Genomic DNA, 12,554 nt, shown 5'->3' on the forward strand with positions numbered 1-12,554 from the left:
CAGTTTTGGTGCAGGGTAAAGGCTGATGTATTTGTTTTTCATCTTATTATTCCCTGTTAAAACTCATACTATTTTCTTAATCTAAAGCACAGAGTGAACAGCAGGGACTCATTTGGAGACACAGTCCAGTTTTCCAGTTGTACAGAATTTCTCTTTAATTTCTTTTATCATTTTTTTTATCTCTTACATTTGCCCCGCCTTAGAAAAGTTCAACCAAACGTCACCGACAGGATGAACTGTGGTAATGCATGACCCGCCCTACTCTCCCTCTGATAGGCTAGTACCCTGGTTGAGAATGTCAGGTTACGCCAATCAGAGGCAAAGAGGCCCCTAAATGTAAAGATTTGTCAAGCTACACTACAATACTTTCGGAAGTTGAAAGTTTCCTACAAAATAAGTGTACAGAAAGTGACAATAATGCTCTGACGTCAATAGAGCTCAACGGATAACTATCTTATTATGAAATACATCACCGGAAGTCATGTTTTACTCTGGCAAGCTTAACATTTTGAGATAACGCAGCGCTACTTCTGCTTTAACAACACGCTCACTAGGACCGACGCCATCTCGGAATAAGGGACGTCTATAGGGTGTTTTTGGAAGCAGAAAATATTCAAATACCACAAGTTGACTTTCAGAAATTTCTGGGGAAATATAACGTTTTATTCGTTTAGTAATTCTTTCTGCGTCTGCGGATAAGAAAGTGTATCAGCCGCCCTCGAAGAAGTAGCTTAACGTTAGCTAACTGTTAGCTTGTGACGTAGTTAGCTAAACTAGCTAACTTAACCGCGGAGGAATTTCACAGCCTGTTTATGTTTTCGCCAGTTCGAAAAAATGTTGGACGGATCCCCGACTCACGGTGATGAAACGAACATCGGTAACGTCGAAAACAACAACCCGATATCGTTGATAAGCAGCGATGGGGTGAACAAGACGAGACAGGCGCTGCTGAAGAAAGGGAGGAAGCTGCGGTCGACGGCGCCACTGCATCACCAGAAACCTCCGAGAAACATCCCCAACATCCGTCTGTCCGACCACAACAACAACAACACTTTATCTGCTAACAAACCAGCAGCTCAGCCCGGTACCGAGCTGCCTCTCGGTACACAGGCCGTGCTGACCCTCCATCATCTCAACCAGGGACCCAGGACAGAGGTAACTTCCTGGTTCATTGTTGGTCTGCGCTGAACTTCAATTAACGGACTGTTTAATACCCAGATAGTCTGAAAATGAGACAAAATACATCTGTATTGACCTCCATCGTTGAAATTCGGTTGTTGTAGCAGTACAAAATAAATAAAAACTGTATATAAAGTTACACGAATAAATTATAAAAGTACAAAATTGAGGTAGAATAGCTATACAAGAAATTGTGCAACTTTAATGAAGAGGCTGTTTAAACCTATTTATGAAATCCAGTTTCCCTCAATTACCTGAAATTAAATATCCCCAAATTGTGTTTACATCTGTCCTGTTTTGGTGATTGCTTGATTAATCGATTGAAGTCATTTATATCAGTTGTAATAAAAATAACTTAGTTGTAGTCATATGCACATCCCTGTCAGCAAACTTTGGAAGCTAGCTATGTGCTTATAAAGCCTCACTAAAAAAAGTGAATAAAGTCTATCAAATAATAAAAAAAAAAATAATCCTGCATTCTTAAAATAAAGTAGATTTAATCGTGTCAAGTGCCTGAGGCAGTTTGAAGTGACGCAGTTACTAATCCTTGTTTTGATGAATCGAAACTAGACAAGCCTGTCTTTATACTGGCAGCTTGACAGAGATAAAACGCCCAACTTGCAATCTGCTGGCAGGCTTGCCTGCCTATAGGCATTAACATGGAGAGGAAGCTCATGTAAACAGTGCAGGGTTCATTTAATCAATGTATTATCCATTGAAACTATTAAACTTCATAGATTACAGCATAGGCGGCACAATATATCTGTATTTTTTATCATCATCGCAATAATAACCGTTACATTACACATTGCGAAAGGCTGCAATGTATCGCCAAGGTAACTCTGATTTTGTATCAGTAGAAAACTGCACTTTGAAATGTACCTGTTGTTCTTTTTCAAGCGGTGCTTTTTCAATGTTCAATTTGTTCAATAAAATAATCTTGGAAATCACTTGTTTTAAATTCAACAAGAAATGTGTTGCATTTTAGCAGAATCCTGTAAGCAGCAGAACTGAGTACACTGTAAAATCTGTTTATTTATCGCAAGTAAATATCATCACATTCAACAACATTTTAACATATCTCATATATTCCTCATATCGAGCAGCCCTACTACGGCTGCAATTGGTTGCTTTCGAATGGGGCCTCCCTAGGACCCCCAATGCAATAATTAAAACAAAAAAAAATTATATGAATTGAGTCGATGACATTTAAAATAAGGGCCGCCCCTCAATGATCTCTCAAGGATAAATAATGGTTTGAATAAGGAACAAATTGATTGACAAAGTCGTAAAAGCTTGGAACGCTAGAATGAAGCACATGTGAGATATGAAATAAATAAATCCCTCAGTGAGATGATAAGCATGTGGGACGTCTCACCCAGTAAGAGCGTTCGCCCCATGTTGGCTGAGTCCTGCAGCGGCGCAAGGTTCGAATCCGACCTGCTGCCCTTTGCTGCGTGTCATCCTCCATCTCTCTCTCCCACTTTCATGTCGATCTACTTCCCAATAAAAGGGAAAAGCCCCCAAAAAAAAGTGAGCATGTAAACTTTGAGTTCAGATTTTTTTGCCAAACTTCTGTTTCCAAGGTCAAGAATGATCTTTCCTTTTTAACCCTCATGTTGTACTCTGGGTCAAATTGGACCCGTTATCAGAATGTCTAGACCTATATTTAAAAAAGAAATATGGGTTTCTTTTCCAACCAAATTACCGAGAAAATAACATGGATGGTTCCAGGTTCACAAGTGCAGTTAATGATCACTATACTTTCATATAATTTTGAGTTGTTTTATTAAATTTTATAGCATTTGAAAAAAAAAATGAAACTGTTTCTAAACTCAACTTTTACATACACAAGTCTTTGATTATCCATCATATACATACATACATTCCTCTAATATTAGTCAAAATAATTCATAATTTCAGCTTTTTTGACTCAAAAATTAGGTTTAATTTAAAAATCCAACGAGGTTTATTAACCATGAATTCCGAAAAATAAGCGTAACACTTGTGGTAATAAGTTGGTGTCTGTGGTGTGTATACAGTACTGGTGGTAGTGGAAAAAAGCGTCAACAGTGGGGGGAAAAAGCAACAAAAACATTGAAAAAAGTGTAAAATAAAATCAGAAACGGGGGACAAAAACATCAGAAAATGTGTCAAAAAGTGTTAATTTTCTATTTTGACCCGTGAGGACAACAAGTGCATGGTCAGCGGGGGGAGACAACACAAGGGTTAATATGAGTGTTGTTTTGTCCAGTGAATAATGCTATTTCTTTTTAGATAACTCGATTAATAAGAGTTTGTTTTCTGTTTCTTAGCTGCTGAAATCCAAAGGCGGCAGGTCGGAGCAAGGAGCCGCACAGCCCGGTGGCCAACCCGGCCGCAACCAGCCCCGACAGGACCGAATCGCCCAGAACATGATCACGCGGAGCCACAAGCCCAAGCAGGGCCAAACCCCCGCAGCCTCCCGCTCCGCTAAGAGGAAAGAGACGGGCAGCCCGAACAAGCCCCACCCTCGCCACCAGCCTCCGCCCCGAGAGCACAACCAACCCCTCCGCGCCTTCGACGCTGCGCCGGTCGCGAACACGCCGCCTGCCGAAGCCGCGCCCGAATACCTCAAAGACGGCGAGAAGGTCTACGCCGGGGCCAAGTTCAGCGAGCCGCCGTCGCCGAGCGTCTTGCCCAAACCGCCCAGCCACTGGGTCGGAGAAAACGAGCCTCAGCCGAGCGACCGGAGCCGAGAGCAAATGACTGTTCATCTCAAGTCGCTGCTGAAGGTTCAGGAGAAGTCATGACCACGTCTGCTGTCGCATCCACGCTTGAATGCCAACAATTGGAAAACAGGCATTCATGTAAAAAATGTAGTTTGGCCTTTTAAACACACTGAAATACAATCTAGGGAGTTTTTTTATTAACTGTAGTACAATTTCTCATGATTCAACATGCTGCCTGCATTTGTAAACATTTTGACGCCGCGTTGTTGCTGGACATCTGACTAAACAAATATTTTCTGCCGGCATGTCGGCAGAGTAAAAGAGAAAATGTTTGTGATTGGATTTGTGTACTAGGAAGTCGTCTCCAGCAGCAACGCGATCAGCGCCTAATGGTTACATAGTGCAAAGTGATTTTTTTACGCTATTGAAAAGGCAGTTTTGTGTTGATTTTTTTTCCAAGAGCTAGTGCAAATGTACATAATATATTGTAAACATACATGTGTGTATATTTCTCCTTGTTATTTTTAACTGAGATTCTAGTTTTGTTACTGAGGTTTTTCCAAAAAAAACAAAACAAAAAAAAACAAGAAAAAAGAAAGAGGAAAAATATCCCCTGCAAACTGAGGCGCTTTGTTACAGCTTCTTCAGCGTGAGGCTCAGTGGAAGCACGAAAAGACTTTTCTATCTGATTTGCACTGAAAATCAGGGGGAAGGGCAGGGAACCTTTCGATTTTTATCCAAACGCTTGACCAGCCACTTTGATGACTTCATCAGCCTTCGTCGAGCACAGGAGAGCACTTCCGGGTTCCCGGCTGGCGGGGCGCCTTTTCAAAATGGCTCAGCCAGCGGACAAATCACAAAGTCCGAATTTACCATCCGGTCGCTGAAGTTCTTTCCCTTCCCCCGAACACGGGTCCAGCCTGGTGGAAAGCCACGGGTGGAATCAGGGACCGTGAGGCCGCCGAAGCCTCGCTCACAAACTGAAGAGAAATGTGAAAAGTCTCACGACCAGCTGCTGCACAAAAAAGCCAGTATCCAGCATCAAGACCATGTGCTGCTGCTTCTTTTTTTTATCTTTATTGCACTGACTCCAAGTCAGTCACATTAAGCTGTCTACATTTGAAATATCTTTTTCTCGTCTGTCCACACAGCCGGTGTATTTCACACCCCCAAAACAGATTTTTCATTCAGATTTCATGTTGTGCGTGTACGGGTGAAACTGAACTTGACATACATTACATTAGCCTGGCCCGGTCGTGGCTGAGGATTGTGAGGCATTAAGAAAGACAATCTTCTGTCCCCTCCAGCTTTCTCTGTGATCATAATGGTCAATACTGGCGATCGCCAACACCGCTTTTTGACAGAAGATGTCACGATTAGAAGTAGTCGATTGCCTCAAAAGCTACCTGCAGCTCTTTTGATAATCTATTAAATGTTTGCGTCATTGCCTAAGCAAAAAAAAGAAGAAAAAAAAGCCAAGCATTTGCTGGTTCCAACGTCTAAAATGTGAGGATTTTCTATTTTATGTCATCTAAGTATGTTTGGATTTTGGACTACTTTGTGGCATTTTAGGCAATAATAATGAGAAACTATGGGCTAATCGACAATGAAATGAATCATTAGTTGTACCGTTGGACATAATCATAAAATAATGACATGCAGTGAACATGTAGCATTTATTATATACTAGTTATACCATTATCTGGCAGTAAAAACAGGTAAACGCAAGTGAGGACAACTAAATGGTGACTTTGGCTGTTTTCAAACGGCCATATAGGTGATCACGGAGAGCAGGAGGGGACAGAAAACAGGTTTAAAAGATGTTAATGTTTGTCCCGCTCTCTACCAGATGGTAGAGGTACGAGAAGAAGCTGTTTTTGTGTTATTCAGGTGTTTCAGGATGGACGGCACGCAAACAAGCGCTCATGTGGACGCACATAAAACTGCCTTTTTAAAGATTGTATGGCTTCATGTGGATGTAGTTTCTGTATGTTAGACTGTATGTTGTGTCTTTTAAAGGGGACTCGGTTCCACACACTTCGTTTTCATTTCTTTAAGGTAATTTAACGCACGTCAATGTTTACCGAGAGTGCGGGACGTGTTCCGTTTTGGCACAGATGATCTTGTGATTGTGTACGACGTGTTCTTTTGTTTCTTCTGGATGGTTTCCAGGGATGCAGGCAGCTGCTGGATCTTGTTTTCTTGACCTCTGTGACGTCACGCGAGTGGGAAATTGTATTACTGTATCAAAAACTGCCCATTTTTATGACAGTGTTTTAAAAAGATGATTTCATTCCAGTTATGAGAACATGCTAAACGAGGCACCTCCATGCCACAATTTGGATGGGGAAAAAAAGTTTATTTTATGAAGTCTTTCATATCTAAATTAAAAATTATTAAAATATTGGTTACCCCTATTAAATGTTGCTTCTGTGTTTTATTACAAGCTGAACATGTCAGTTTTTGTTACAGAGAACGCAAAGATATGGTGGTTATAAAGCATGTTTCCCACAGAGGTACATTTAGTAATGTAAACGTGTAGCATGAATTATGTGAAATTGCATCACGGTTTGACAAACTGTTACAACGGGAGTATGTCTAAACACATTGCACCCTTTTCTTTCTCTTTGGAGAGAACCCTCTGAAAACCTTTTCATGCAAAAAGAGGTTATGTCACTAGATTAGCATTTTGGTGAATGTAGTTTGGCTAGAGATGTCAAAATAATAATACAGAATGAACGCAGGCTATGGAAGCAAATGGACCTTTTTCACAGCAGACATTTTGACTTGTCATAGTAGGAAAAGCACAGCTGAGATTGATAACCTTAACGATGGCTCAGTTCCATCAAGTGTCCCAGTAAGATATTTCAGTGAGTCAGCATGCACAATACCAGGACCTCTCCTAAGTGGAATGCAGCCATCAGTAATAGTTTGGAATACACCTGTGCTTTTCCTACTATGACAACATGTCAGCATGTCTGCCGTGGAAAAGGTCTTTGATTTGAAACGTAACGTGATTGTGAAATTGAATCACAACTGAAAACTTAATATTGAAATGTAAATGTCAATGAGTTGAAAGCTGTGAAATATTTTATTTAGAAAACCATCTGATCTTATGTACTGGTAATCTCCAACAAGTTAAAAACAAAAAAACCACCTCTGACATATTAACTCCTTGATTCATTTATATGGAGAAAAAACCTTTTAACGGGCTGTACTTGACATTCAGAACATTAAAATAGCAGCAAACAAATGTAGAGTAATGGCGTCCTGAGCAGAGAATGAAGTCCCACTCCCGCTGTGTGTTGTAATCTGAGCTTCTCTGTTTTGGTCACCGTTCTGGCGTGCATGTGGGAGCTTTGTGCGTCGGTATCAGACACCGAGGGCCGTGATAAGGCGTCACTATTTAGCTATTTTGCAGCGGCACCGTGGCTCTGTCCGGCGCTTACCCGATTGTGATTGTGATTGGTTTAAAGAAATGCCAATAAACCAGAGCTTGTTTTTCTCCCATCCCGGAATGCTGTGTGGACTAGACAGGCCCTCCTCCGCAGCGCTGTGGAGGAGGGCCTGGCAAAGCGAGACTAGTAGAAAACAAGCTGCATTACTGCAAACGTTAAGTTAACCAACAGTTATTACACACTCAACTTCCTCAGTCCTCTTCTTTTCAGGAGGTGAAAAACATCAGTGTCACAAACGCACCATAGAATTGTGTTTACTGTAGTAAAATCTGCTAAAATAGTTTCCGAGCACATTTCCATCCCGCAATTTAGGGCTTTTTTAGGGCTAAAATGTGTTAAAATACAGATAGAAATGCACCAACAGTGACATCTAATCGGTCAAATTTCTTTTGTAAGTTCTCATGGTGGATGCACATGACTACCTACTGCAGCGTAATATGAATGCAAGTACATCTCAGACAGTATTAACTAACTAACTAACTAACATGTTACAAAGATTTTCATTTCAGAACAACATGAACAGACCAGACACTGCATTTGTGCAAAATGGGATGGTGGAGTTTAATGCTCTACCTCCAGTTATTTAAAGGGATAGTTCAGTTATTTTGAAGTGGGGTTGTATGAGGTAATTAGGTGTCTAGAATGTGTTTAAATGCTGCCCACAGCAGTACATTAATTAGCTTGCGTGCCAGTATTAAATTAGAGGCGTGCCGACCGCCATCTACTGTAGCGCATTACTTACCCAACAATTATTACTTAACCAACAATCAACTTCCTCAGTCCTATTCTTCTTTTCAGGAGGTAAAAAACATCAGTGTCACAACATTACCGTTAGAGGGTATTTAGTTAATTTTTTTTAGGGCTTTTCCCCCTTTATTTTAGAACAGTTGAAGAGGAAAGGGGGGATGACTTGCAGCCCCACGTTTAATGCACACCACATGTGTTGAGCACCATAACACTTCAACAGACTGCCCCGCTAACTCCATACTACAGCACTTCAACACACTGTACCGTCGACTGTTTTAACTGTTTTAAAATGTTTTTATCTGTTTTTATGTATTTCAGTCTATGTATTCTTTCATACGTGTCAGAATGTGACTTTAGCGTTAGCTTTTCATTTTGATCCCAACGTTGCATGTTTTGGTTTTAGCAGTGTGTATTTTGCATTTGGTTTTATTGGTACATGTGTTGCCGTTTGTAGATGTTTCAACAGTTATTATTTGCATGGTTTGGTGGATTTTCTGTTTTCTTAATTGTTTGTTGGACTGGGAATCAAGGTTATGAGAAGACGCTGTGTTTGCCTGGGTCTCCACACACACACACACACACACACACACACACACGCTCAGGATAGGCCACAGCGTAGTAAGATGTGCTTGTTTAAGATAGATGTGAAACAGGTACAGAGGAAAAGGAGGACAAAAGAAAAAGAATATCAGGGTGTGACCAGCTGGAGGAGCGTCTTCGTTTTTTTTTTTTACTCTTTATGCTGTACCGACATAACCTTTTTTTTTAAAGATACATTATTGAAGAATCATCCTGTGGAGTTTTTTGGGGGGTTTTTACCAGTGGAAACTGTTTGTTGCTCATTTTTAAGTTAGAAAAAAAACAGATATTATGAATTATTTTGACTAATAGATTTCATCATAGGATGTTGAGTGGATCACTGACTGGTTTAGTCAGGATACTGTTTTGAAACCATTTAAACAATTTTTTCAAACTTCAATGGAAGGAAGTTGATTTGCTCCACCTTCAAAAGGAAAAAAAAAATGAGACAATGAGGAAGTGCCTCTTTCTTAACAGCAGATAATATTTATACTGATTTCCTCATGAGATGCATCAGTTTAGAGAGTCGGACAGTTGAGAGAATCAGAACAGCAGAGATACACAGAGGAAGAACGATGGCTGAATTCAGATGGACTAAGATGTCTTTATTTCTGATACTGGTGCTTCAGTTCACAGGTAAGGACACATAGCACATGTATATGAATAACAGAAACATAAGAAAGCTAATTTATTAATTTAACTTTACTACCTAATCTTCATTTAACCAAGACAGACAATTAGTCTCTTTGCTTTCCAGTAATAGTAAGTTAACCCTTGTGTTGTCCTCGGGTCAAATTTAAACCCTGTTTGTTTCAAGTTTTTAATATCAGAAATATGGGTTTCTTCCAACCAAATTGACAAAAATAACATGGATGCATGGATGTAGGTGATATGGTAAAATGAATGATTCCTTCCATTGAAGTTTGAAAAAATTGTTTAAATGGTTTCAAAACAGTATCCTGACTAAACCAGTCAGTGATCCACTCAACATCCTATGATGAAATCTATTAGTCAAAATAATTCATATCTGTTTTTTCTAACTTAAAAATGAGGGACAGTGTCATAAAGTCTGTTTATTGACCATGAATTTAAAAAAAAAAAAAGTTGAAAAAAGTGACAAAACATTTAAAAAAGCGCAAAAGCATCGAAATTAAATTAAGAAACACAGCATCAGCAGCTTTGATTATTCAAAGGCAGATTTTTGCAATCGGCAAAGCTAAATCCGACAGACTGAGGCGTTTATCTGTGTTTTTAGCCCCCCAACGTCTCCTTCCAGGCAGCGCTGCCTGGAAGGCACCAGGATTAAGCAATGGTTAGGTTTGGGTTAGGGCACGGACATCACTAGGATTGAAAGACGGGGGGGCTGAGCCCCCAGGGTATTTGTAACTTGTGTTTGCAAAATCTTTGCACACACACTTTTGTTACTGTATTAGAGCTACACTTATGTCAACAACCAGTCAAGAAACCAATATTATCAATTTAAAAAGTGACAGCCATATCCTTTTCTTCCATTTCTACTCTGTTCCTTCTGTCTTATCCTTTAAGATAAAACAAAACCCTGATGCTAATTTCATGACTTCGAAATGCAAATTAGTCACATGAAACAACATCCAAAATGTCCCAAAAACAGACAAACAGAGGCCAGACAGCTAATAAGTTGGTAAGTTAAACAACAATCAAAACATCACAATAATTATGATTACAGTGATGAAGTTAATTTAACTCTTGTTGTCTTTTTTCTCACAATATCTCCATCATTATCAGTGACTGAAGAGAAGGACAGTGATACGGTGACGTTAAACTGCTCTGTGTCGACATATGATGGATGTACTCACACAGTGAAGTGGCTGTATGAGGGTAAAAAAAACTGAGTTTTGAGGGTCCAGATGACAGAGGCGTGACAACATCGCAGTCTGGCTGCTCGGCCACTGTCTCCTTTCCGACTTCTCATTTCCTGCAGGTTTCTAAGACGTATGAGTTGCTCAAGTGTAAAGTGACAGATGGTTACGTGCCCACCATAAAAGTGTTCCCCTTCAGTCCTCCTCAGTCCTCAGGTGAGAAAAGCAAATGACACGTTGAGCTGTTTAACATCACATCATCCTGATGTAACAAATGTTTGATTATCTGATGTATTTTAAAGCCTTAGTGTGTAACTTTTTGATATTAATAAACGTCCGCTACATTCAAGCCATTGCCAAATGGGTTGCTACAAGTGGGTTCAAAATGTGATCCAAACTAATTACATGTGCCTGCTAATGAATGGTGTTAGCTGTTATCTCTGCAGCCCAAACAGAAAATGCATGGTTTACTCTCAAACACAAGGAGGGAACTGTTCTAATTTACCGGCTGTTGCTCAGGTGGTAGAGCGATTGCCTACCAATCGGAAGGTCGGTGGTTTCAATCCCTGGCCATGGAGTCCCATGTCAAAGTGTCCTTGGGCAAGACATCGAACCCCAAATTGCTCCCGATGTCATTTTTGTAATTCATACAAATTTTGTAGATTTGGTTAAAAATGTAGATTGTATTTACATTGGCAGTTGTTGAGATGTTTAAATAAAAAAATCAAAATACAAAAATATCAACCAGAGGAACCCCCAACGTCAGCAGGCATCATCCTCAGGAGATCATGAAGAGTTCATGGTAATCCATCCAATAGCTGTCCAGATATTTCAGTCTGGAACAAAGTGGAGGAGCGACCGACTTTAGCATGACTCGTGCTCCTGATTTTGTGTCATCAACTTTCTTCTCTGACGTCGTTTTTATTCCGCAGCTGGTACCGGTTGGTCTGCTCTGAACTACATCATGTTGGCTCTGCATGTGGCTGAAGTCCTCCTAATGGCTGGGATTACTGTTCTCCTCCTCAGAGCTCGAGGTGAGCACATTCACACCAACCAGCCTTGCTCAAGAGCACTTTGGCAGTGCCCAGGAGGTGAACTAAAGTGCTAATGTAATAAAAGTCATTAAATCATCATCAGTGGTGGAATGTAACTAAGTACATTTACTTAAGTACAAATGTTGAGGTACTTGTACTTTTCTTGAGTCTTTTGTTTTCATGCCACTTTCTACTTCTACTCCGCTACATTTCAGAGAGAAATATTGTACTTTTTACTCCACTACATTAATCTGACAGCTTTAGTTACTAGTTACTTTACAAGTTAAGATTTTTGCACACAAAACACATGTAGTTTATAAAATCTGATGTTTTATTATAAATGTAACCAACAATATAACGGCCTACAAGTCCATCTGAAATGATTAGACCATTAAACACTTAGCTGATTGACAGAACTGTATTCATCGTTTTCCAGTTTCTAAAAAGAAATAATGGATGCTGGATCAGGGAGGTTGGGAGTTAAAAAGCTGGACAGCCCTGGGGACAAAGGCTTCCCTTCTCTGCACCTGATTAACACAAAGTGTCAGCCCGGAGCTGAACTGTGGTTTATTTTCCAGGGAACCGTAGAGCACCTGATGACAACACTGTGAGTTAAAAATGTTTAAAAAAAAAAAATTGAAAATAATTATCATTTAACTGTTCCTGTTTTTGGGATGCGAGTTTGAGGCGTCGTTACACATGATGGACTGCTCGAGTTCAACATTGATTTCTTCCACTTCAAGTGTTTCTTTGTGTTTCACAGGTGCATGGTGATGGAGATGAACATGGCGGCACTGTGAACTTTGAAAACGTTGGAGAGCCTTCTGTTTCTGTCAGACTCCCCTAGAGCTGGGCATTATATCGATATCGTGATATGAGACTATAGATATCGTCTTAGATTTTGGATATCGTAAAATCGTAATATATTAAGTGTTGTCTTGTCCTGGTTTTAAAGGCTGCATTAGAGTAAAGTGATGTCATTTTCTGAACTCAGACGGTTCTAGCTGT

General features: G+C 40.1%; 1 protein-coding gene and 1 long non-coding RNA gene across 2 annotated transcripts; both read left to right on the forward strand.

The window, feature by feature from the left end:
• Positions 1–508: 508 nt before the first annotated feature.
• LOC120546867 (proline-rich nuclear receptor coactivator 1-like) lies at positions 509–6,312 on the forward strand. Its single transcript, XM_039782100.1, has 2 exons — positions 509–1,155; positions 3,495–6,312. Exons 1-2 carry the CDS (start codon positions 835–837, stop codon positions 3,969–3,971), a joined length of 798 nt encoding a protein of 265 aa, XP_039638034.1. The 5' UTR covers positions 509–834; the 3' UTR covers positions 3,972–6,312.
• A 4,139-nt stretch (positions 6,313–10,451) lies between these two features.
• LOC120546868 lies at positions 10,452–12,472 on the forward strand. Its single transcript, XR_005636969.1, has 4 exons — positions 10,452–10,728; positions 11,445–11,546; positions 11,983–12,153; positions 12,310–12,472. It is a non-coding gene; the product is annotated as an uncharacterized LOC120546868 (long non-coding RNA).
• The last annotated feature ends 82 nt before the right edge of the window (positions 12,473–12,554 follow it).

Source organism: Perca fluviatilis, chromosome 18 (genome assembly GCF_010015445.1).
Source record: "Perca fluviatilis chromosome 18, GENO_Pfluv_1.0, whole genome shotgun sequence".
In the NCBI taxonomy this organism is placed as follows: Eukaryota; Metazoa; Chordata; class Actinopteri; order Perciformes; family Percidae; genus Perca; species Perca fluviatilis.